Source organism: Hypanus sabinus, chromosome 7 (genome assembly GCF_030144855.1).
Source record: "Hypanus sabinus isolate sHypSab1 chromosome 7, sHypSab1.hap1, whole genome shotgun sequence".
Lineage (NCBI taxonomy): Eukaryota > Metazoa > Chordata > Chondrichthyes > Myliobatiformes > Dasyatidae > Hypanus > Hypanus sabinus.
The window spans coordinates 7,903,957-7,926,234 of record NC_082712.1 but is presented as its reverse complement, the minus strand read 5'-3'; the positions used below and the strand labels follow the sequence as shown (position 1 = coordinate 7,926,234).

The 22,278-nt window shown below is 41.0% G+C and overlaps 1 protein-coding gene across 8 annotated transcripts in view; it reads left to right on the top strand.

Annotated features, from left to right (window-relative positions):
• Positions 1 to 22,278, top strand: part of add1 (adducin 1 (alpha)) — a 173,261-nt gene that overhangs the window by 120,526 nt on the left and 30,457 nt on the right. For all 8 annotated transcript variants that reach the window (XM_059974140.1, XM_059974139.1, XM_059974138.1 and 5 more), the window contains one exon: positions 13,898 to 13,987. In XM_059974140.1, coding sequence (XP_059830123.1) covers positions 13,898 to 13,987 — 90 coding nt within the window. The remainder of the gene's footprint in view (positions 1 to 13,897; positions 13,988 to 22,278) is intronic.

The window sequence follows — 22,278 nt, the reverse complement described above, 5'->3', positions numbered from 1 at the left end:
GATTTAAAGTATACGGGAGGATGTGCGTAGGTCTGGAGCTCCACCAGGTCCTGAAGACCAACTGCACTGAGACAGGTTAAATAAGGGACTTTAGCATATGCGGTTTTTGGTATCCGCGGGGAGTCCCGGAACCAATAAGGAGGGATTCTGAAATCCGAAAAATTCTGAGTTCTGAAATGTAACTGGTTCCAAGGATTTTGGATAAGGGATTGTGGACCTGTACTTGATTGTCATAAGTAAACATCTAATATAATTTGGGGAAGAGATTAGCCTCTTTGCCTTGTGTAGCTCATTAAAACTGGCATTTGAAATAGCTTAGCAAGCCTCTCAATTAAGAATGTTTAATAAAGCAGTGACACTCTTAATTGGTGCTGTATTTAAATTACTGGCAACTTGGAGACCAGGACTAAAAATCTGGAGACCTGAACTCAAATCCCATTGTGGAGCTGTAAAGGTAAATTTAGTTCATATTCTGGAATTCTTAAAAAACCGGTAGTTGTAAAAGGTAATCTAATTCATTGGAGTCCTTCAAGGGTCGAAGTATGGCTTTCTTATCCATTCTGTATTTTAAGTACAGTAACTCTGGAGCAAGGTACTTGATTCTTAAACGTCCTCTGAAATGTTTTAGCAAGACACTGAGGAATGTATTATTAATGCTGGCTTCTCCAGTAAGGATTACACCCAAGACTGCAAATGAATAATAAAAATACCAGGAGGAAGTAAATTAGGTAATTGTCCCTAATCTCAGGATGACTTTCATTAAACCACCCTACTCTCACCCTCTCTTTACTTTTACAACACAGCATAAAATCCGTGTCTTTAATCAAGTTGTATCATCTGTCCATAAAATACCCCTGAGTTACAGCAGTTCAGGTCATGGAAATTAGTCCTTATGAAATTCACGAGTCACTACCAAAAAATCTGAGACCCAGAATAAAAAATTTTCTCTTATGGAATCTATGAGAAGAAATAATTAAAGAAACACAATGTGTAAGAAACAACAAATTTGTCAATTTTTGTCAAGTAAATTGTAGTACAAGTAGTACAAGGGAACATAACCCCTCTGTTACATAAAGGTGTATATGTCCTTGTGTATTTCATTGTCAAATTTTGGCTCATGAAATGGCTCTGCAGCATTTTGCACTTGAGGTGGGATTATGATACAAGGGGTACAAGTCCTAGAGCTTGTATGTATTTAATTTCCTGTATTTAACAAAAAATAGCTACAGGCTCTTGAAACTTATAGTAGTTTAGCACAGTACAGGAACAAGCCTTTCAGCCTACATTGTTGTGCTGAACTTAATTGCCTAATTAAACTTGTCCCTTCTGTCTACACAATGTCCATATCCCTCCATCCTGTAACAAACACAAAGTGCTAGAGGAACGCAGCAGGCCAGGCAGCATCTATGGAAATGAGTAAGTAGTTGACATTTTGGGCCAAGACCCTTCATCAGGAAGAAATGAAAAGTCAGACTGAGAAGTGGGGGGTGATGAAGAAGTACAACATGGTAGGTGATAGGTGAAACTGGGAGATGGGGAGGGGTGACGTCAAGAGCTGGGAATTTGATTGGTGAAAGAGATAAAGGGCTGGAGAAGGGGAATCTGAGAGCATAGAAGACCATGGGGGGAAAAAAGGGAAAGGGGAGGAACACCAGAGGGAGGTGCTGAGCAGATAAGGAGATAAGTTGAGAAAGGGAAATGGGAATGGGGGAATGATGAAGGGGGGGGGGATGGAATTACCAGAAGTTTGATAAATTGATGCCATCAGATTGGAAGCTACCCAGATGGAATACAAGGTGTTGCTCCTCAGCCTGAGTATGGCCTCATTGTGGCGGTAGAGGCCGTGAACTGACATATGGGAATGGAAAGTAGAATTGAAATGTGTGGCCACAGGGAGATCCCACTTTTTCTTGCAAACATATAACCAACATGTAAAAAACAACAAACTATGCAAATACAAAAAGAAAAAATAAATAATAAGCAATAAAAATCAGAAACATGTGACAAAGCGTCCTTGAAACTGGGTCCATAGATAGGGGGAACAGTTTAGTGTTGTGATGAGTGAAATTATCCACTCTGGTTCAAGAGGCTGATTGCTGATAGATAATAATGGTTCATAAACCTGGTGGTGTGGGTTCTGAGTGTCCTGTACCACCTTTCTGATGGAAGCAGAGAGAAGAGAGCATGACCTGGGTGTTAGGTGTATTTGGTGATGGATGTTGCTTTCCTATGACGGTGCTTCAGATTGATGTGCTCAGTGGTGGGGAAGGCTTTACTCATAATGAACTGGGCCAATCTTTTTTTTGTTGGATGCTGTACATGTTCTATTATGGATCACTTTAAATTTTAAACTATTGTACATAGTAAACTAAGTTTTAAGTGGGGGTATGGGAGGTTGGGACATGGATTTATAAATTTGTGCAAAGGAGGTTCATGATGTGGCAGTTTGGCAGTGATAAAGAGAATGACCGAGACCATGAGCCTTAACACTAGCAGTAGCAATTTTAGCCAAAATGTGATGTCACGGTTAAAGGCTCTTTGTATGAATGAACAAAACATTTATATTAAGATGAATGCATTAATGGCACAAAGATTAATGGGTTTGATCAAAAAGCAAATTCTGAAGCATGACTGCAGGATGTCCAAAGCTAACAGCTAACTAGCCATGGTAGCATAGCAATTATCACAATGCTATTACAGATTGGGCAGCCGGAGTTCAATTCTAGTTTTCTCAAAGTTTTCTATTCTTCCCATGTGCATATATATTTCCTTTGGGTTTGCCAGTTTCCACCCATAGTCCAAATACTTAACATTTAGTAGTTTAATTGGTCATTGTAATTTTCCTGTGATCAGGATAGTGTTAGGTAGGTGGGTTGCTGGGTGGTGTCTTGTTAGGCTGCAAGAGCCTGTTCCATGATGTCTCTCTATAGAAATAGTCTATGTTTTTAATTATTTTTGGAAGACAGGTGGGATGGAAGTTTTGATTTTCTTATGTTTTTCTTTTATATAAAATATACAATAAATATAAAATTTAGAACATTAGTGTTAAAAATATAGGTCTGCCTACTGGTATGGCCAGTAGAATGAGATTGGATGGGAAAGGGACAAAAAACTCTGGAGGGAGCAGTCAATACACACCCTAAATAGTAGATACACTGTTACACGTATCATTGAGAAATAATTGATTATTTGTAACAAATATATTGTGATAATTGTTGAGGAACTTCTGTTTTGATAATATTTGGACAAATCAACAAAGATGAGAACAAGTTAATGGAATATTTTTCTCTTTTTTTTTGGAATAATGTTATGGATTCAACCAAAAGAACAGGTTTCTTTGGATCTACCTTGTAGTGAGATAGAATTAATTAGTTATTTCATAGTCAACGATCTTAGAAACATAGAAAAATCTACAGCACAATACAGGCCCTTCAGCCCACAAAGCTGTGTGAACAAGTCCTTACCTTAGAAATTACTTGGGGTTACCCATAGCCCTCTATTTTTCTAAGCTCCGTGTACCCATCCAGGAGTCTCCTAAAAGACCCTATCGTTTCCGCCTCCACCACTATCGCCAGCAGCCCATTCCACGCTTTCACTCCGGTCTCACCCCTAAAAAAAAACACTGTACTCCTAACATCTCCTCTGTACCTGCTTCCAAGCACCTTAAAACTATGCCCTCTACGCTAGCCATTTCAGCCCTGGGAAAAAGCCTCTGACAATCTACACGGACATTGCCTCTCATCATCTTGTACATCTCTATCAGGTCTCCTCTCTTCCTCCATAACTCCAAGGAGAAAAGGCCAAGTTCACTCAACCTATTCCCATAAGACATGCTCCCCAAACCAGGCAAAATCCTTGTAAATCTCCTCTGCACCCTTTCTGTGGTTTCCACATCCTTCTTGTGGTGAGGCAACCAGAACTAAGCACAGTACTCCAAGTGGTGTCTGAGCAGGGTCCTATATAGCTGCAACATTACCTTTCGGCTCCTAAAACTCAATCCCACAATTGATGAAGCCCAATGCATCGTATGCTTTCTTAACCACAGAGTCAACCTGCGCAGCAGCTTTGAGTGTCCTATGGACTCGAACCCCAAGATCCCTCTGATCCTCCATACTGCCAAGTGTCTTACCATTAATACTATATTCTGCCATTATATTTTACCTACCAAAATGAACCACCTCTCACTTATCTGGGTTCAACTCCATCTGCCACTTCTCAGCCCAGTTTTGCATTCTATCGATGTCCTGCTGTAACCTCTGACAGCCCTCCACACTATCCACGATAACCCCAACCTTTGTGTCACCAGCAAATTTACTAACCCATTCCTCCACTTCCTCATTCAGATCATTTATAAAAATCATGACGAATAGGGGCCCCAGAACAAATCCCTGAGGCACTCCACTGGCCACTGACCTGGAGAAATTTCCCCGATCTTCTGGGGAAATTTGATCATCCTACCTTTCCTTGTGATCCCATTGATTTCTTTCAACTATTTCTTTAATTCCCTTTTCAATTCGTTTAATTGGCATTTAACCATTCATGGATATTCATGAATACCGCCAAATGAGACTTTGCAATATGGGGTTCAAGATACAAAGGCACGTTACCAGCAGTCTCACACAGTCTCGCACTTAATTGCAATCCCAAGGCCCACCTCCCCCCCCCCCCGCCTCCCCATGAGACACTGCAGCTTGCTGCATACAACAAAATCCATATGCGTGTGTGTGTGTGTGTGTGTTTATTTATTCCAGACCAGCCCACTCCCCCAGCCACCAATAGCATCTGTTGACTGGTTCCCCAAAGCCTGCTGGGCCACATTGTAGCTTTGAGGCCCACATGTACAAGCAGATATAAAATAGTAGTAAAACCACAACCAGACAAATATGTATATAGTCCAGACCCCTCAGTCCATTTTAAGTCTTCAGTTGCCAAAACTGCACTACACTGGCCCCCAGTAGGGTACTGTAGCTTGGATGTCTCTACCTGTGGCTGAAAAGCAAGTGACCTCACAGCTTCAGCCCCTACACTATTGAACCTGCTTCCACGACCTACCTTTGCCATTGCTTTCTCATATCCCAGTGACTTGCTCACTTAAAAACAAATCTGTTTCTCTCACCATTTACCTTTATTCATGGTCCTTTACATCAATGGCGATGAACCCACTTCCTATGTACTTTCACTGGACTCCCATGGCTTTAGAATCCTGCTTAGCTGCCTCTGTCTAATCAAAAGCATCCCAGCTTTCCTGTCTGTTCTTGTAACTAAGTTTCCTGATCTCTGGAATCATTATAGGGAATCTCTTCTGTGTCTTCTCAAAGGCCTTCATATCTTTCCTCAGAACTCCCCTCTTCCAGTTTTGCATTTTTCTGAAATTAGTTTAAGGGCTTCCATCTTGGGTTCTAAAGGAGGTTCCTATAGAGATTGGTGTGATCCAAAATGATGATAGAACATAGAAACATGGAAAACCTACAGCACAATACAGGCCCTTTGGCCCACAAAGTTGTGCAGAACATGTCCCTACCTTTAGTTATTACTAGGCTTACCTACAGCCCTATATTTTTCTAAGCTCCATGTACCTATCCAAAAGTCTCTTAAAAGACCCTATTGTATCCACCTCCACCACTGTTGCTGGCAGCCCATTCCACGCACACACCACTCTGAGTAAAATATCTACCCCTGGCATCTCCTCTGTACCTACTCCCCAGCACCTTAAACCTGTGTCCTCTTGTGGCAACCATTTCAGCCCTGGGAAAAAGCCTCTGACTATCCACATGATCAATGCCTCTCCTTGTCTTGTACAACGCTATCAGGTCACCTGTCATTCTCTTTCACTCCAAAGAGAAAAGGCCGAGTTCACTCAACCTATTCTCATAAGGCATGCTCCCCAATCCAGGCAGCATCCTTGTAAATCTCCTCTGCACCCTTTCTATGGCTTCCACATCCTTCCCGTAGTGAGGTGACCAGAACTGAGCACAGTACTCCAAGTGGGCTCTGACCAGGGTCCTAGCTGCAACATTACCTCTCGGCTCCTAAATTCAATTCCATGATTGATGAAGGCCAATACACTGTACGCCTTCTTAACCACAGAGTCAACCTGCGCAGCTGCTTTGAGTGTCCTATGGACTCGGACCCCAAGATCCCGCTGATCCTCCACACTGCCAAGAGTCTTACCATTAATACTATATTCTGCCATCATATTTGACCTACCAAAATGAACCACTTCACACTTATCTGGGTTGAACTCCATCTGGCACTTCTCAGCCCAGTTTTGCATCGTATCAATGTCCCGTTATATCCTCTGACAGCCCTCCATACTATCCACAACACCTCCAACCTTTGTGTCATCAGCAAACTTACTAACCCATCCCTCCACTTCCTCATCCAGGTAATTTATAAAAATCACGAAGAGTAAGGGTCCCAGAACAGATCCCTGACGCACTCCACTGGTGACTGACCTCCATGCAGAATATAACCTGTCTGCAACCACTCTTTGCCTTCTGTGGGCAAGCCAGTTCTGGATTCACAAAGCGATGTCCCATTGAATCCCATGCCTCCTTACTTTCTCAATAAGCCTTGCATGGGGTACCTTATCAAATGCCTTGCTGAAATTCATATACACTACTTCTACTGCTCTTCCTTCATCAAAGTGTCTAGTCACATCCTCAAAAAATTCAATCAGGCTCGTAAGGCATGACCTGCCCTTGACAAAGCCATGCTGACTACTCCTAATCATACTATATCTCTGCCAATGTTCATAAATCATGCCTCTCAGGATCTTCTCCATCAACTTAACAACCACTGCGGTAAGATTCATTGGTCTATAATTTCCTGGTCTATCTCTACTCTCTTGAATAAAGGAACAACTTCCGCAACCCTCCAATCCTCCGGAACCTCTCCCGTCCCCATTGATGATGCAAAGATCATCACCAGAGGTTCAGCAATCTCCTCCCTTGCCTCCCACAGTAGCCTGAGGTACATTTCATCCGGTCCTGGCGACTTATCCAACTTGATACTTTCCAAAAGCTCCAGCACATCCTCTTTCTTAATATCAATATGCTTAAGCTTTTCAGTCTGCTGCAAGTCATCACTACAATCATCAAGATCCTTTTCCATAGTGAATACTGAAGTAAAGTATTCATTAAGTACCTTTGCTATTTCCTCCAGTTCCTTACATACTTTCCCGCTGTCACATTTGATAGGTCCTAATCTTTCGCGTCTTATCCTCTTGTTCTTCACATACTAGTAGAATGCCTTGGGATTTTCCTTAATTCTGCCCACCAAGGCCTTCTCATGTCCCCTTCTGACTGTCCTAATTTCCTTCTTAAGCTCCTTCCTAGTAGCTCTATAATCTTCTAGATCTCTAACATTGCCTCGCTCTCTGAACCTTTTGTAAGCTTTTCTTCTTGGCTGGTTTATTTACAGCCTTTGTACACAACAGTTCTTGTACTTTACCATAACTTTCCTGTCTCATTGGAACGTACCTATACAGAACTCTACGCAAATATCCCCTGAATGTTTGCCACATTTCTTCCGTACTTCTCCCTGAGAACATCTGTTTCTAATTTAAGCTTTCAATTTCCTGCCTGATAGCCTCCTAATTCCCCTTACTCCAATTAAACACTTTTTCTAGGCAAGAATGAAAAAATAGTTGACCGTAGTTTGAGGAGCAATATCATGTTTAACAGCTTATTTGTTCTTTGGGACTAATCTAATGCAGTAGAGGAAATCCAATGATTCTGGTATATTTGGAATCCCACAATCTAATAAGCTACCAGTGTACAGTTACTGTACAATTTATGGGCATGAGGTTGACTGCAACATGGGTGGACAACTATTTAACAGGCAGAAAGCTGAGCAGAGGCTAAATAACATTATCAGGTTCGCCATCTGTAACCAGTAGGATGCTTTAGAAATCAGCCCTGGGCCTAAGTTGTTTACAGTCTTAAATTTGGAATACAGCATAAAATATTCATGTTTGCTGATACAGAGATGGGAAGTAATTGTGACAAGGATGGCAAAAGGATATAAACAAGTTATGTAAATGAGCTAAAGGATTACAGCTAGAGGTTTAGCCTTATTCACCTTGTTAAGACCATAAGCTATAGAAGCAGAAGTAGGCCATTTGGCCCATCAAGACTGCTCCACCATTTCATCACGGCTAATCCAATTTTACTTTCAGACCCAAACTCTTGCCTTCTTCCCATATCCCTTCATGCCCTGACCAATCAGGAATCTATCACCCTCTGCCTTAAATATACATAAAGAACTGGTCTTCACAGCTGCATATGGCAAAGAATTCGACAGTTTCACCATCCTCTAGCTAAAAAAATTCCACCTCATCTCCATTCCAAAAGGTCACCCCTCTATTCTGAATGGGAAAACAATGCTTAAATGTTAGTGCTTAGTGAAGTTCGGGATATTCCTGATGTGGATTCACCAAGCCCCTCTCAAATTCTTGTGCACTAAAGAACAACGTACTGTTTGCTTTCCAAACTGATTGTTATACTTGCATGTTTATTTTGTAATTTATGACACCCAATTCCCTCTGAATACCAACACCAAGTAGTTCAGCAAAGCAGATAATCTCGCATTTTTACTTATTATATTACATTAGTCACATCTTTGCCTATTCATTTAATCTATCCATATCCCTGAAGTGTTTTCCATCTTTTCGTCTTTCTAGCAGCATGCATTTCTACCTCCCTTTAAATAATTAGCAATCTTGGATATATTGCACTCAGTACCCTTCTCCCTCCTCCAATTTATTGATACAGATTGTGATCAGCTAAGGTTGAAGCACAAATCCTTTTGGCTCTCCTGTTTTAGACTATAAAACATGAGAACAGAATTAGACCATTGGGCCCATCGAGTCTGCTCTGCCATTCAATCATGGCTAATTTATTGTCCCTTTCAAGCTGATTCTCCTGCCTTCTCCCCATAGCCTTTTTTGATGGTGTGGATCAAAGCAGTTTTTGTACTGAGTTGATTGACAGCCACAGATTTTGATTTTTAATAAGTGAGTAATTAATCATTGGCAGGAAATTGTATTTTGAATCCTCAATTTGTTCATTGATATTTTGGGGAGAAGGGAGCAAACTATGACACTAGTGCAGCAGTAATCCCAGCTTCAAAGTAAGTTGTTAACCTGCATTTCATGCTTTCAGTTTTAGTATTGTTACGTACCCCGTAACTGGGTGTCTGACCAGCAAAGATAGAAGAATCCGTTGGAGTCTGGTGGTACTATTTTCAAACAGTGTTTATTAGTAAAATATACAAATCGATATCAACAATGCAAATATATAGATAATACACATTAGCAATACTAAACCTAAAAGTGTGGGTATAATAATAATCAATAATAAACAAGCTCTATCGATGTCTAGGGGATAATGAATTGTCATATGTGAATATGAAGTTCAGTTCAGTTCATACGTGCTGAGGTAGTTGTTGGTGATTTTGTTGTAGTTGTTGGGGAGAGAGAGAGAGAGAGCAAACAGTGACAGCTACAGTCAGTCAAACTTCCTTTACACGTTCTTGATCCGTCGATGTGTTGTTGTGGCCATTCAGGTATGACCCCTCTGTCCTTCAGCTAGACCGTTCTTCAGTGGTGGTCTCATCACCCAGGCAAGGGCGGACACACACACAAGCCCCCACCGGCCCTGCTATAACACTATGAGTTAAACTGACCGATCCTTTGTTCGGTCCCGATGCCCCACACCTTCTCGTGGGTTCCAACACCCAAGCAGTGCTCACTAGCGTGTCTCCTGGTGTGTCTGAGGGGTGTCTCCCCAGACCTCACTTTTATCCCTACTCCCGGGGTCTCAGGTGTCAATCAGTTTTGAATGGCTTAGTCCACTCCGGCTGTCCACTGAGGAATTTTAATGAACAGAATGGTACCAAGTAAACAGCCCTCTCTGGAGCCATAAGTCTTTCAGGAGTCATAATATGGTGGGTCAACAAGTCTCTCTCCCCCAGTGTTATCTCTCCCTTGTCTGAAGCAGATGTTCCAGTCCCAGTATGTTTTCCTTTTGTGTCTCCTACTCTCTCATTAGCAGCGTGGTAACAGTAGCAGTTTGTGATTCTCCCGGGGGGGGGGGGGGACATGGGCAACTCTGCACCCTTCTGCCCGTCAGAGCTGTTCATCCTTCATAACAGTATGGGCTTAACTACCACAGATTGAACTATAAAGATCTTGTCCTGTGATGGGGAAAAGTGGAGTTAAAAAATAAAAGTTCTCTGTGTTATTATGATGAAGGAAATTTCAGAACTTGTATGCATAGATGTTGCTTTATTTCTGCTTGAAATATGCTGCTGCTGTTCTGTTGAACATTGTGGCCATACTATGTTGGCACCAGAATGTGTGCCAACACTTGCAGATTGCCACCAGCATATTCTTGGGTTGTGCTGTTAACACAAATGATGCATTTCACTATATCTTTTGATGTACATGTGATAAATGAATCTGCACAGTATTAAGGGAGAATGAACAAATTTATGTACCAAGTTTATGCTTGCATTTAAACAATGCCAGGAATGTTGAAATTCATGTGTTCATAACCTGTCAACCAAATGATCTTGAATGTTTGTACTCCTCTACTCCAGACATATGGGAGTAAGCAGATGTATTCAAGTTTTGGACTGTAGTTAAAGTAGGAATGATCAGGCTTGGGTAAGAATTTGATTTTTAAATCCAAAGATCAAGTTGCCCATGCTCTTAGTGAATGACAGAACAGGTTCAAAGGGCCACATGTTTATATGTACAATCACACATGTATGTGTGTGTGTTTGTGGCCTGTCTATTAAATAGTTAGGTTAAAAATAAGTAGTGCAAAATAGCAGAAATAAAAAATTAATGAGATTGTGTCCATGGGTTCAATGTCCATTTAGAAATTGGATGACAGAGAGGAAGAAGCTGTTCCTGAATTGCTGAGCATGTTCCTTCAGGCTTATGTACCTCCTTCCCAATGGCAACAGTGTAAAAAGAGCAAGTCCTGGGTGGTGGGGATCCTTAATGATGGACGCTGCTTTCCTAAGGCACCAGTCCTTGAAGATACTTTGGATACCTTGGAGCAGGTACCCATGACTAATTTTGCCAGTTTCTGCAACTTATTTTGATCTTGTGTCGTAGAACACCACCCCCCATATGAGATGCTGATGCAGCCGGTCAGAATGCTCTCCACAGTGCATTTGTAGTTTTTGAGTGTCTTAAAAATCTTCTAAAACTGCCATTTAAATGTAGCCATTGTCTTGCCACCTTAACAGCTCTATCAATATGTTGTCAGGTTAGGTCTTCAGTGATATTGATACCTAGGAACTTGAAAATGCTCACTTCTGATCTCTCTGAGGGTTGATTTGTGTTCCCTTGTCTTCCTGAAGTATGCAATCAGCTCTTTGGTCTTGCTGACATTGAGTGCAAAGTTGTTGCACCATCCAACTAACTGGTGTATCTCTTTCATCACCATCTGAAATTCTGCCAACAATGGCGGTGTCATCAGCAAATTTATTCTGTAGATGCTATTTGAGCTATGCTTAGCCACTTAGTCATGGATGTAGAAAGAGTAGAGCAGTGGGCTGAGCGCACATCCCTGTAGAGAGTGCCAGTGTTAATTGTGTTACTGTGATTGTTTTTGCTGTTAAGTGAGTGTTTGTTTAGTTCTAGTTGTATTTGAATTATTTTCAAAAGATCAAAACCTTTGAAATACTGCATTATTTGTGAAATTCCAGTCAGTACTGTATTATTTGTGAAATTCCAGTCAGTCTCCATGTCATTTTCTCACATTCTTTCATCAATACTAAAAAAGCCAGCTTTCCTCTTTTGTGGTTGATTAACTTCCACTATAATTTTGTAGTCTCAGTGCACTTTCTTTCACTGAGTTGAAATTGAAATGTTGCATATAGTCTCCCAGTAACGTTTCATCATTTCAAGTGTTCCCTTAAATGTGCTGTATACCTTCTCTTGTATTCCAAGGGGTTTTTTAGCATTGCAACGTCAAAAATGCTAGCTGCTTAAGGTTTGGGGAGGTGTGGTGCTGACACATAGCAATGAAGCCTGGCTACTTGAGGGTGAAATTAAGAAATACTTTGCACAAATCTTAGTGTAAATTTTTTTAACGTGCACTTCAAAGGGTGTAGCAAACACTCAGTGAAAAATCTTAATGAAGCTGAGGATATAGAGAGATGAGCCTCGCCCCATCATCCCGGCAGCCTGGAGGCGGTGAGTTTTCGACTCCAATCGCGGTTTGGAGCGCCCATCTATCAGGACAACCGTCCGGCTGGTCTCCAGCAAGTTCGTGTGGCACGGACTTCGCAAGCAGGTCGGTGAATGGGCCAGAACGTGCGCGCAGTGCCAAACAGCCAAGGTGCAGCAGCACACTAAAGCCCCGCCACAGCAATTTGAACCCACCCACTGGAGGTTCGACCACATTCATGTGGATATCGTGGGCCCCCTACCAGTGTCCGGAGGAGCGCGGTACCTCCTAACTATGGTAGACCGGTTCACAAGGTGGCCAGAGGCAGCCCCACTCACCAACACATCTGCCAATTCCTGCGCCCAAGCACTGATCGCAACCTGGGTAGCACGCTTCAGGGTACCGGCCCACATTACCTCTGACAGAGGCGCCCAGTTCACCTCCAGCCTGTGGTCAGCTGTGGCCAGCCTGTTGGGAATGCAGCTACACCACACAACTGCCTACCACCCACAGTCAAATGGACTGGTGGAACGCTTCCACCGTCACTTGAAGTTGGCTCTCATGGCCCGCCTGAGAGGACCTAACTGAGTGGACGTGCTTCCCTGGGTCCTGCTTGGAATTCGTACAGCGCCCAAAGAGGATCTGCACACCTCGTCAGCCGAGTTGTTGTACGGCCCCTGGCTGTCCCGGGAGAGTTCATACCAGCCCCAAAGGGGCAAGAAGAAGAACCTTCAGCAGTCCTGTTCAGGCTACGCGAAAGGCTCGGCAACCTGGCCCCCATACCAACTTCACAGCACGGACAGACCCCGACCCATGAACCTGCAGAACTGTAAGTTTGTGATTGTATGAAGGGGCGGACACTGGGCACCACTACAGCAGCCGTACGAAGGGCTATTCAAGGTAATCAACAACAACAGGTCCACGTACGTTCTGGACGTTGGGGGGAAAGAGGAGGTTTTCACGGTGGACTGACTCAAACCAGCCCATGTGGACTTTGCACAGCCAGTCGAGGTTCAGTCGAGGCAGACCTCCCAAACAGAGGCTGATCCAGACTGTGGACATTGGGGGGTGGGGGGTTTTGTGGCGACTCACTTTCTGCATAGGTGAACCGGCTCACAAATAGCCAGCGCACGGTGGGGAGACTTTGGTAATGCACTTCTGACGTAATTTCCGCCCGGAGAGGGCGGGCGCTAGGGATTAAATGCCAGCGCCGCGAAGTTTGAATAAACGAGTCTCCAAAACGACTTAACGACTGCGTGTCGTTATTTCAGCACTGTGTGTAGCACATCGCTACAAGGCAGCCATTACCTAATTAAAAGACTGAGAAAAATGTTTGAATGGCCACCAATCTTCCATTTGGCAGGTTGTTTCTGAATGCAGAGTGGCAGCTGGTGCAGAAGACTTGATGTGAATGTAATAACCTTTATGCAGTGGTGAGATAGAAACTATACCTTTCTATCCATAAAAATGTTTTTTTTTCTTTCCATAATCTGAATTGGAATGTAATCCTAGTGTTCCAATTGAGTCACTTTGGGTTATTTTGCAGAAAATTGCAATAGTCCCTTATTTTGTCACTGAGCTGGGTACCAGTTGGAGTGAAAAGTTTAGTAATTTGTAAGTCAAACAATAGTCCATGAAACTGATGGACAAATAAAGTATGATCCTTGTCCATGAAGACTAAAGTAATGGTTTTCTTGCTTTATCTTTAGATTCGGGAGCAAAATTTGCAAGATATAAAGACAGCCGGGCCTCAGTCTCAGTTGTTATGTGGAGTTGTACTGGATAGGTCTTTTACTCAGGTGAGTATAGAATTGAGAGATATTACAGTGGTATCTGTTGTCAGCATCTGGTTTGCATTATCATTGCCTAATGTTTTGTAAACACTGTTCTTTAAATGGCAGAATTTATCTATATGGGAGGTAAGTGCAAGTGATATTCTGTCCATTTGTATTTAAATATTCAAACAAAGATGCAGATAAATTAGAGTAAGAATAATATTGACATTGGGTTAATTAGCATGTCCATTAGAGCCCCCGCAAATCATTGGTGAATGCAGTCATCAATGCATGTTCTGTAATGATCTTAAGAGATGACACAGTAGATATCATATTTTGATGTCATAAGCATGCTGAAAATACTGGTCAGGCTTTCAAAACCTCATTTATTGGAATGTTGTATTTTAATTAAATTGGAGATCGTTAAATTTTCATTAGACTAAGTTCTTGGTAGTGTTTTTTTTAAGACTCTAGTACACTATCATGATATAAGGTAACAAATCTGTATTTCAGAAGAGTGGTTTTTTAAAAAAGTAACCTAGAATTTAATCTGGAAAACATCGAAAAATACTGATCTAATAGAATTGTATGGAATCTGTTTGCAGGTTGCTGAAAATGTCTGATGTGATTATAGCCAGTGTCTTGTTTATTTTCAACAACTATTGATGCTCTTGATGTATTTCCTTATGATTTAAAACATGCCTTTAGATTTAATGTTTTTAATAATGAGTTAATTGACTAACACAAGTTGTTTGAAGTACCTTTTATAATCTGCTTTAACCTTTGAGATTTTGCCTGGCTCTTTCTTACACCAGGGGAAAAATAATTCCAGTAAAAATGATTCAAGGGGCTCATAGTCTCTTGTACTTGTATGAAATGATCCAATTGCTACTGGTAGAACAAGAAATTTGGACACCTGTAACAGTGGCATTTTTGGTATATTGGTCCTTTGTTAGGAAAACTCTAGCATGAATTGGAGTAAATGTTCCACAATTTTTAATTAAAAGTTATTAACAAACCAAAACTAATAATTCAACATTTTAACATGCACCCCAAAAGGAAGTGGTAGTTTTGACTGTGGCACTCAGTAAGTACAGTTGTTATATTCCTTTAAAGCTTCTGGTAAACTTACTAAAATTTATGTATGAGATTATGAAAGTTTGACTGGTTAGAATCCCTTGTGTTCATCATTCAGTATTGGGGTATAGTCTGCATGCCATCCTCTCACCATCCTGCTGCTGTCAAATATAAGCTGCATGGAAAATAACATGAGTTATCCAGTCTTTGAGAGGGTTTGGTTTGCACTTTTTACTCAATTTACTGTTGCAGGATGCACCACTCTCAGACTGTACGGAATTTATTGATGGTCTCGATCTCTCAGAGCAAGCCTTAAATCGCACTAACCCTGTTAGAAAGGTACTTACTGACCTGTTGTTGTTGAACTCTGCACTCAATATTGCTTTTCCTTGCGCAGTAGTTCTGCTCTAATCTAAAGCACGTGTTTGCATTAACTTGTCATCTATTTTGTTTCATGAATATGAGTAAAGATTTACACAAGGCAGTTGCTTATGGTTGGAGGGTGATGGCATTTCCCAGACTATTAGAGATCAGTGTTTGTATTCAGTCCAGAGGTGCAATACTTTGTAACAAAGAAAGTTACTAACCTTTTCCAACATTTTCCCACCATCCAGGATAAAATTTTAGAGTGGATATTCCATTTTTTTATTAAAAAAAAGTAAGGGGATGTGGTTCATTTAATTCCTGAGTGCTATTGCAGAACAGTCTTTCACTTTTAGTGTGTTATATGTTCTGTAAAATTTATTTGTTTTAAGAGAGGAGCTTTTTCATCATGGAGGGCAAAGGGAAGAAGGATGTGTGGACAGCCAGAGTTAGAGAGACGAAATGTTAGTGTTAGAGATATGGAGGCTGTATGGAGTAGATAGGTTTATATATGTCTCTTGTCACCTAAATCCTCTGCATAATCACTGATAGAGGTGATGTCTCTCTCCTTTTCCTTGATGTTGACATAGGAAGTAATGTTGCTATATGCTACATAAAGATACGTTTCCTTGCAGGTGTTTACAGGAAGAGGGAAACAGTGAAATTTTATATAAAACTATGCATAAACATGTAAAAATTGACCAACAACCAAGGTACAAAAGACTAACTGCAAATAAAATAATACTGAGAATTGTAAAAAGTCCTCAAAAGTGAGTCTAGGTTTTAGGGTTGTTTGAGTTACAGTAAATACTGAATTTTATACAGTATATAAAACAAAACGTACTTCATTTAATGTTATATTCTTTGCCTTTCTCAGCAAAGATAGTGACTGGGAGTTTGTAGCTGGGTCACTAGCAATATTTTCATAGAACATGACATCACAGTGCAGGCCCTTTTGATCCATTATGTATTGCAGACCTTTTAACCTACTCCAAGATCAATCAAATCCTTCCCTCTCACATAACCGTCCATTTTTCTTTCATAGAACATAAAACTACTGTACAATACAGGCCCTTTGGCCTACAATGCTGTGCTGAACATGTACTTACTTTAGAAATTACCTAATTTCTACCCAGAGCCCTCTATTTTTCTAAACTCCCATGTACTTATCCAGGAGTCTAAAAGACCCTATCATATCCGCCTCCACCACCATCGCCGACAGCCCATTCCATGTACTCACCACTCTGTTTTTAAAAACAGCAACAACAACAACATCATCTTGCTCCTGACATCTTCCCTGTACCTACTTCCAAGCACCTTAAGATTGTGCCCTCTCACGTTAGCCATTTCAGCCCTGGGGGAAAAAAACTTCTGACTATCTATATGATCAGTGGCTTTCATTTATCTTGTACACCTCTAGAAGGCCACCTCCCATCCTCCATCGCTCCAGGGAGAAAAGATTGAGTTCATTTAACCTATTCTCATAAGGCACGCTCCCCAATCCAGGCAAAGTTCTTGTAAGCAACACACAAAATGCTGGTGGAACGCAGCAGGCCAGGCAGCATCTATAAGGAGACGCGCTGTTGACGTTTCGGGCCGAGACCCTTCATCAGGACTAACTGAAAGGAAAGATAGTAAGAGATTTGAAAGTAGGAGGGAGAGGGGAAAATGCGAAATGATAGGAGAAGATCGGAGGGGGTGGGGTGAAGCTGAGAGCCAGAAAGGTGATTGGCGAAAGGGATACAGAGCTAGAGAAGGGAAAGGATCATAGGACAGGAAGCCTAGGGAGAAAGAAAGGGGGGAGGGGAACACCAGAGGGAGATGGAGAACAGGCAGAGTGATGGGCAGAGAGGGAGAAAAAAACCAAACAACTAAATATGTCAGGGATGGGGTAAGAAGGGGAGGAGGGACATTAACGGAAGTTAGAGAAGTCAATGTTCATGACATCAGGTTGGAGGCTACCCAGCTGGTATATAAAGTGTTGTTCCTCCAACCTGAGTGTGGCTTCATCTTGACAGTAGAGGAGTGCATGGATAGACATATCAGAATGGGAATGGTACGTGGAATTAAAATGTGTGGCCACTGGGAGATCCTGCTTAAGGCCACACTCGAGTTGGAAGAACAACACCTTATGATGAGTTGGTGTTGGTCACAGTGCTTCCTAAGTATGTGAAAGCATGCCTTTGCTGCTTTGTAGGTTATGCCTCTTCAGGCAAAGGCTGCACCCAACGAGGACTCCAGCAGCAGGGCGTCTAATGGTGTCTGTGGCAAATGAATCCAAAAGGGTCAATGGTGCAGCCACTTTGGTGGCATGGGGAGGAACCAGCGTGGTGGTCAGTGGATGGCATCACTAGACTAGTTAGTTGTCACCAATATGTACCACGACCTCTGGCTGTTCACTTTCCCATTTCAGGATATCATGTACAAATCTAATAGTCTTGCAAATGTGCCCAATCTGTCAGCTTCTACTAACATCCCTGCCAGGGTTTTCCAGGCACACACCACTCTTATTTAATATAAACTACCTTTGTCATATTCCTTACAATTTTCTCCACTCAACTTAAAAGGATGTTTTCTGGTATTTGCCATTGCCACTTGAGGTGAGGGGTGGTGAGTGGGGTGGAGGCAGAGATAAAATGTTGTTCACTCTACTTAAGGCTCTTATTATCTTGTACACCTCTATCAAGTGACCTCATCTTCCACTTCAAAGAGAAAGGCTTTCGATCACTCAATTTTTTCTCATAAAACATACTCTAATCCAGGCAACATCCTGCTAGATTTCCTCTGCAGTTTCTCTTTTGCTTTCTCACCCTTTCTATAATGGGGTGACCAAACTGTGCCCAATATTCCATATCTTGGCCCAAAACATCAACTCTTTATTGCTCTCCACAGATACTTACATGACTTACTAAGTTCGTCCAACATTTTGTGTGTTATTCTGAATTTCCAGCAACTGCAGAATCTCTTGTGTACACAATACTGGAAGTGTGGTCTTACCAGAGTTTTGCAAAACTGCAGCATTACTTTGCGGTTCTGTTTTGTTTTCCCTGCTTCAGTCTGATCTTTGCTTTAAGAAGACCACTCACCCTGGTACCTTAGCAAAATGTGATAATATGCCTAAGTAAGTACCATCAGGTCACTCTATCATGACCTGCTTCAGGTCATGAAGTGCTTCAGGTGTCTGGTCATGGTGAAACTAGTGGGTAACTGCAGAACATCTCCATTGTTGGCATGAGTGACCCTGAGCTTCCTGTCACCTGTGACTTCGATTCAGCATCTTGTGTACTATTGTAATGATGCCCATTGTAAACTTGAGGAACAGCTGCACATCTTCTAACCAGATATGTTGTAGCCCATGGGTGGTGCATTATCTGTTGGGTATCTCCCTCCTTCTCTTTAGTTTGATTTCTGGCAGGTGTTGTGTTCTGCTTCTTGCAATTCTAACATGTTCTTTTGTTTCTTTCCTAAGTTGCCTTTTCATCTATTGTTTAAGCAACAAGTTTATTGTGTTAACTGGTCTCTGCTCTATCAGCTTGGTCTCCACTCTTATCATAGACATTATTCATTCCTTCTTCTCTCAAGATTACAGCACTTTTTTATCAATTTTCTAAATTTGTTATAAATGCTTGTAGGCATTTGGCCAAATCTAAGTATAACACAATACAAAGGCAAAATAAGAGATTCTGCAAGCTAGAGGAATTCAGCAGGTCAGGTGGCATATACGGAGAGGAATAAACAGTTAATGTTTTGGGCCAAGACTCTTCATCAGGATTCATAAGGTCCTGACGAAGGTTTTTGGTCTGAAATGTCACTATTCCAAATTGTTGCCTGACCTGAGTTCCTCCAGCATTCTATTGGTATCCATGCAGTAATTCCTTTACAACATTGAGCATGCACACAAGTATAATAAGAGCTCAGCAATTCTATTGTGCTGATACATTAATAAATTGGGGATAAAATAATCTTGTTTGCATGTGCATTTATTAAATGTGGTAGCGTCCAAATAAAGTACTGAAAAATTGTCTGTGGCTATCTTTGTCTTATTAGACTGTGCAAGGTTTGCTGTGGACAAGTAATTAAGATTTGGTCCACAGAACAAGTACATTTCTGGAGCAGGAAAACAGTATTTAAAAAAAATGAATAAATTAGAATGGAACCAGTTGTAGGAGTTAATGCTCCACCCAATTCCTTCTCGCCATCCTAGTTCAGAGATTTTCTTTATGGGATGTCATTGGGTAGACCATTCCCTGAACTAATTCGAATCCGGTTTATTACATCTTGCATGACATGAAATTTTTTATTTGTCAGCAGTACAGTGCAAAGACATAAAATGAACATAAATTACAAAGTAGTGCAAACAAAAAGCAACGTTTCAAAATGTAAAGTAGGTAAGTAGTTTGCTAAACCATTTTAGGGTAGTTCAGTGCTAACTACGGTGATAGACCTGGGATTACGTGGCAGTGAGATGGAGCAAGTGGCAGATTTTCTTCCATATCTGACATGCCTTCAGTTCTTGTTTTTGGATGCTCATCCAATATCTTGACCAATCTGCTACTGTCTCTTAGTTGAGGAACAGTATATGGTCAAGTGTATTAAAGTACTCGGACATCAAGAAGACAAATATTTTGTTATTGCCACTTCACTTAAGGAGGCCAATTTACAACTAGAATTAAAAGGGGGAAAAGGTACAAGGCAATAGGATATAGAACCTAGAACAGTACAGCACAGCATAGGTTCTAATCTGTTCTTTTCTCCACACGTCAGCTATATGTCTGAGACATAATTGGTTGAAGTGCTGTGTGTGTCAATGTTATTACCTGCTATTACAGTGATGAGCAGTGATTATTACCCACATTAAAATAATAAAGTTATGAGAACACTCAGAAGGTCAAGAAGCATCTGTGGAGAATGAAACAGAAGATCTTTCATCAGATTATTATTTGAAATTGTTGAATGTTTTGAATTTAAGTCTACAAAGTGTCTTGAGTTGAAAAATCTTCACTTAATTTCTTAACATAACTTTTTGAAATTCAGCAAATTATAAATGGTTTGTGATGCCACTTTAAGATGCTTGGTAATCCGGTGCACAAACCAGAAATGTCCATAACACTACATTGTTAATGACTGCGCACCTTTTCTCCATTTCAGTGCAATTTTTCCATGTTGTTATTGTTATCCCCATTGAACTAACCTTGCCAAGATATACACCAAATTACTACAGTTTTAAATTGTTTTTTTGTCCCAATTGACCACTGCGAAAAGTAATTGTCCTTTCATTTCTTGTTCACCATGCAAGTAGAGAGCTGTACAAAATGTAATCAAAAAGTGGATTGCTGCTGGATGTACTGTTGATAATACTTTATACTATACATGATGCTAAAAATTTAAAATATTAAGACATTATCATCAATCTTATGACATAATCAAGTTATCAAAGACCCCCACCCATCCTAGATATTCTCTGTCTCTTCTTTCTCTTCCCCCTCCGCCCCCCAAAATCAGGCAGAAGATTCAAAAGCCATTAAGTAGGTATAGTTCAAATACCATCCATAAATTTGCTGATGATACAACCGTTGTTGGTAGAATCGCAGATGGAGATGAGAGGGTGTACAGGAGCGAGATATACCAGTTAGTTGAGTGGTGTCACAGCAACAACCTTGCATTCAACATCATTAAGACGAAAGAGCTGATTGTGGACTTCAGGAAGGTTAAGGTGAGGGAGCGCAAATCAATCCCCATAAAGGAATCGGAACTGGAAAGAGTGAGCAATTTCAAGTTTCTGGGTGTCACGATCTGAGGACCAAACCCAGTTCCAACATATCAATGCAGCTCTAAAGAAGGCAAGGCAGTGACTATGCTTCATTAGGAGTTTGAAGAGATTTGATTTGTCACCTAAAAGACTCAAAATATAGATGTACCATGGAGAACATTCTGACAGGCTGCATCACTAATTGGTTTGTGGGGGCTGCTGTACAGGACCAAAAGAAGGTACAGAAAGTTGTAGAATTAGTCAGTTCTATCTAGAGTAGTAGCCTCCATAGTATCCAAGACATCTTCAAAGAATGATGCCTCAGAAAGGTGACGTCCTTTATTTGGGACTTCCATCAGCTTGGAAATGCTCTCTTATTGTTACCATCAGGAAGGGAGGAAGGGGGTGCAGAAGCCTGAAGGCAGAAACTCAGTGATTCATGAACAGCTTCTTCTCCTCTGCCATAGGATTCCTAAATGAACATTGAACCCATGAACACCACCTCACTTTTTAAAAATGTTATTTCTGTCTTTGCACTATGTTTAATCTATTTGATTTACACATGTATACTTACTGTAACTGATTTACTTATTTTTTCTTTCTATATTGTCTTGTATTACATTGTACTGCTGCTACTAAGTTAACAAATTTCATGACACGTGCCAGTGATAATAAACCTGATTCTGATCAGGCTCAAGTTCAGCTTCTATCCCACTGTTGCACAACTATTGAATAGACCCCTAAATAGACTGTTAACTTCGCAATGTACTTTATGACTTTACACCTCATTCTCTGCCTGCACTGCACTTTCTTTGTAATTGTAGCTCCTTGCATTCTTTCATTGTTTTCTCCATGTACAATCTCAATGCACTTTGAAAAATGTTGTTTTTGCATGCCATCCATGTAGAACATTTCATTCTACCTTGTTATGTGTAACAAAAATTTACCAGTTTATCTCATCACTGACACACATCACTGTCAATTCCATTTTCTACCCTCTATAATAAGAGCTTCAGTGAAAGTAGTACCTCATAGATCTATACAATTTTACCAATTGAATCTATTTGTTTACATTTTTGATCTGTACTTGTTGGGCCAAATGGCCTAATTTTGCTCCTGTGTCTTA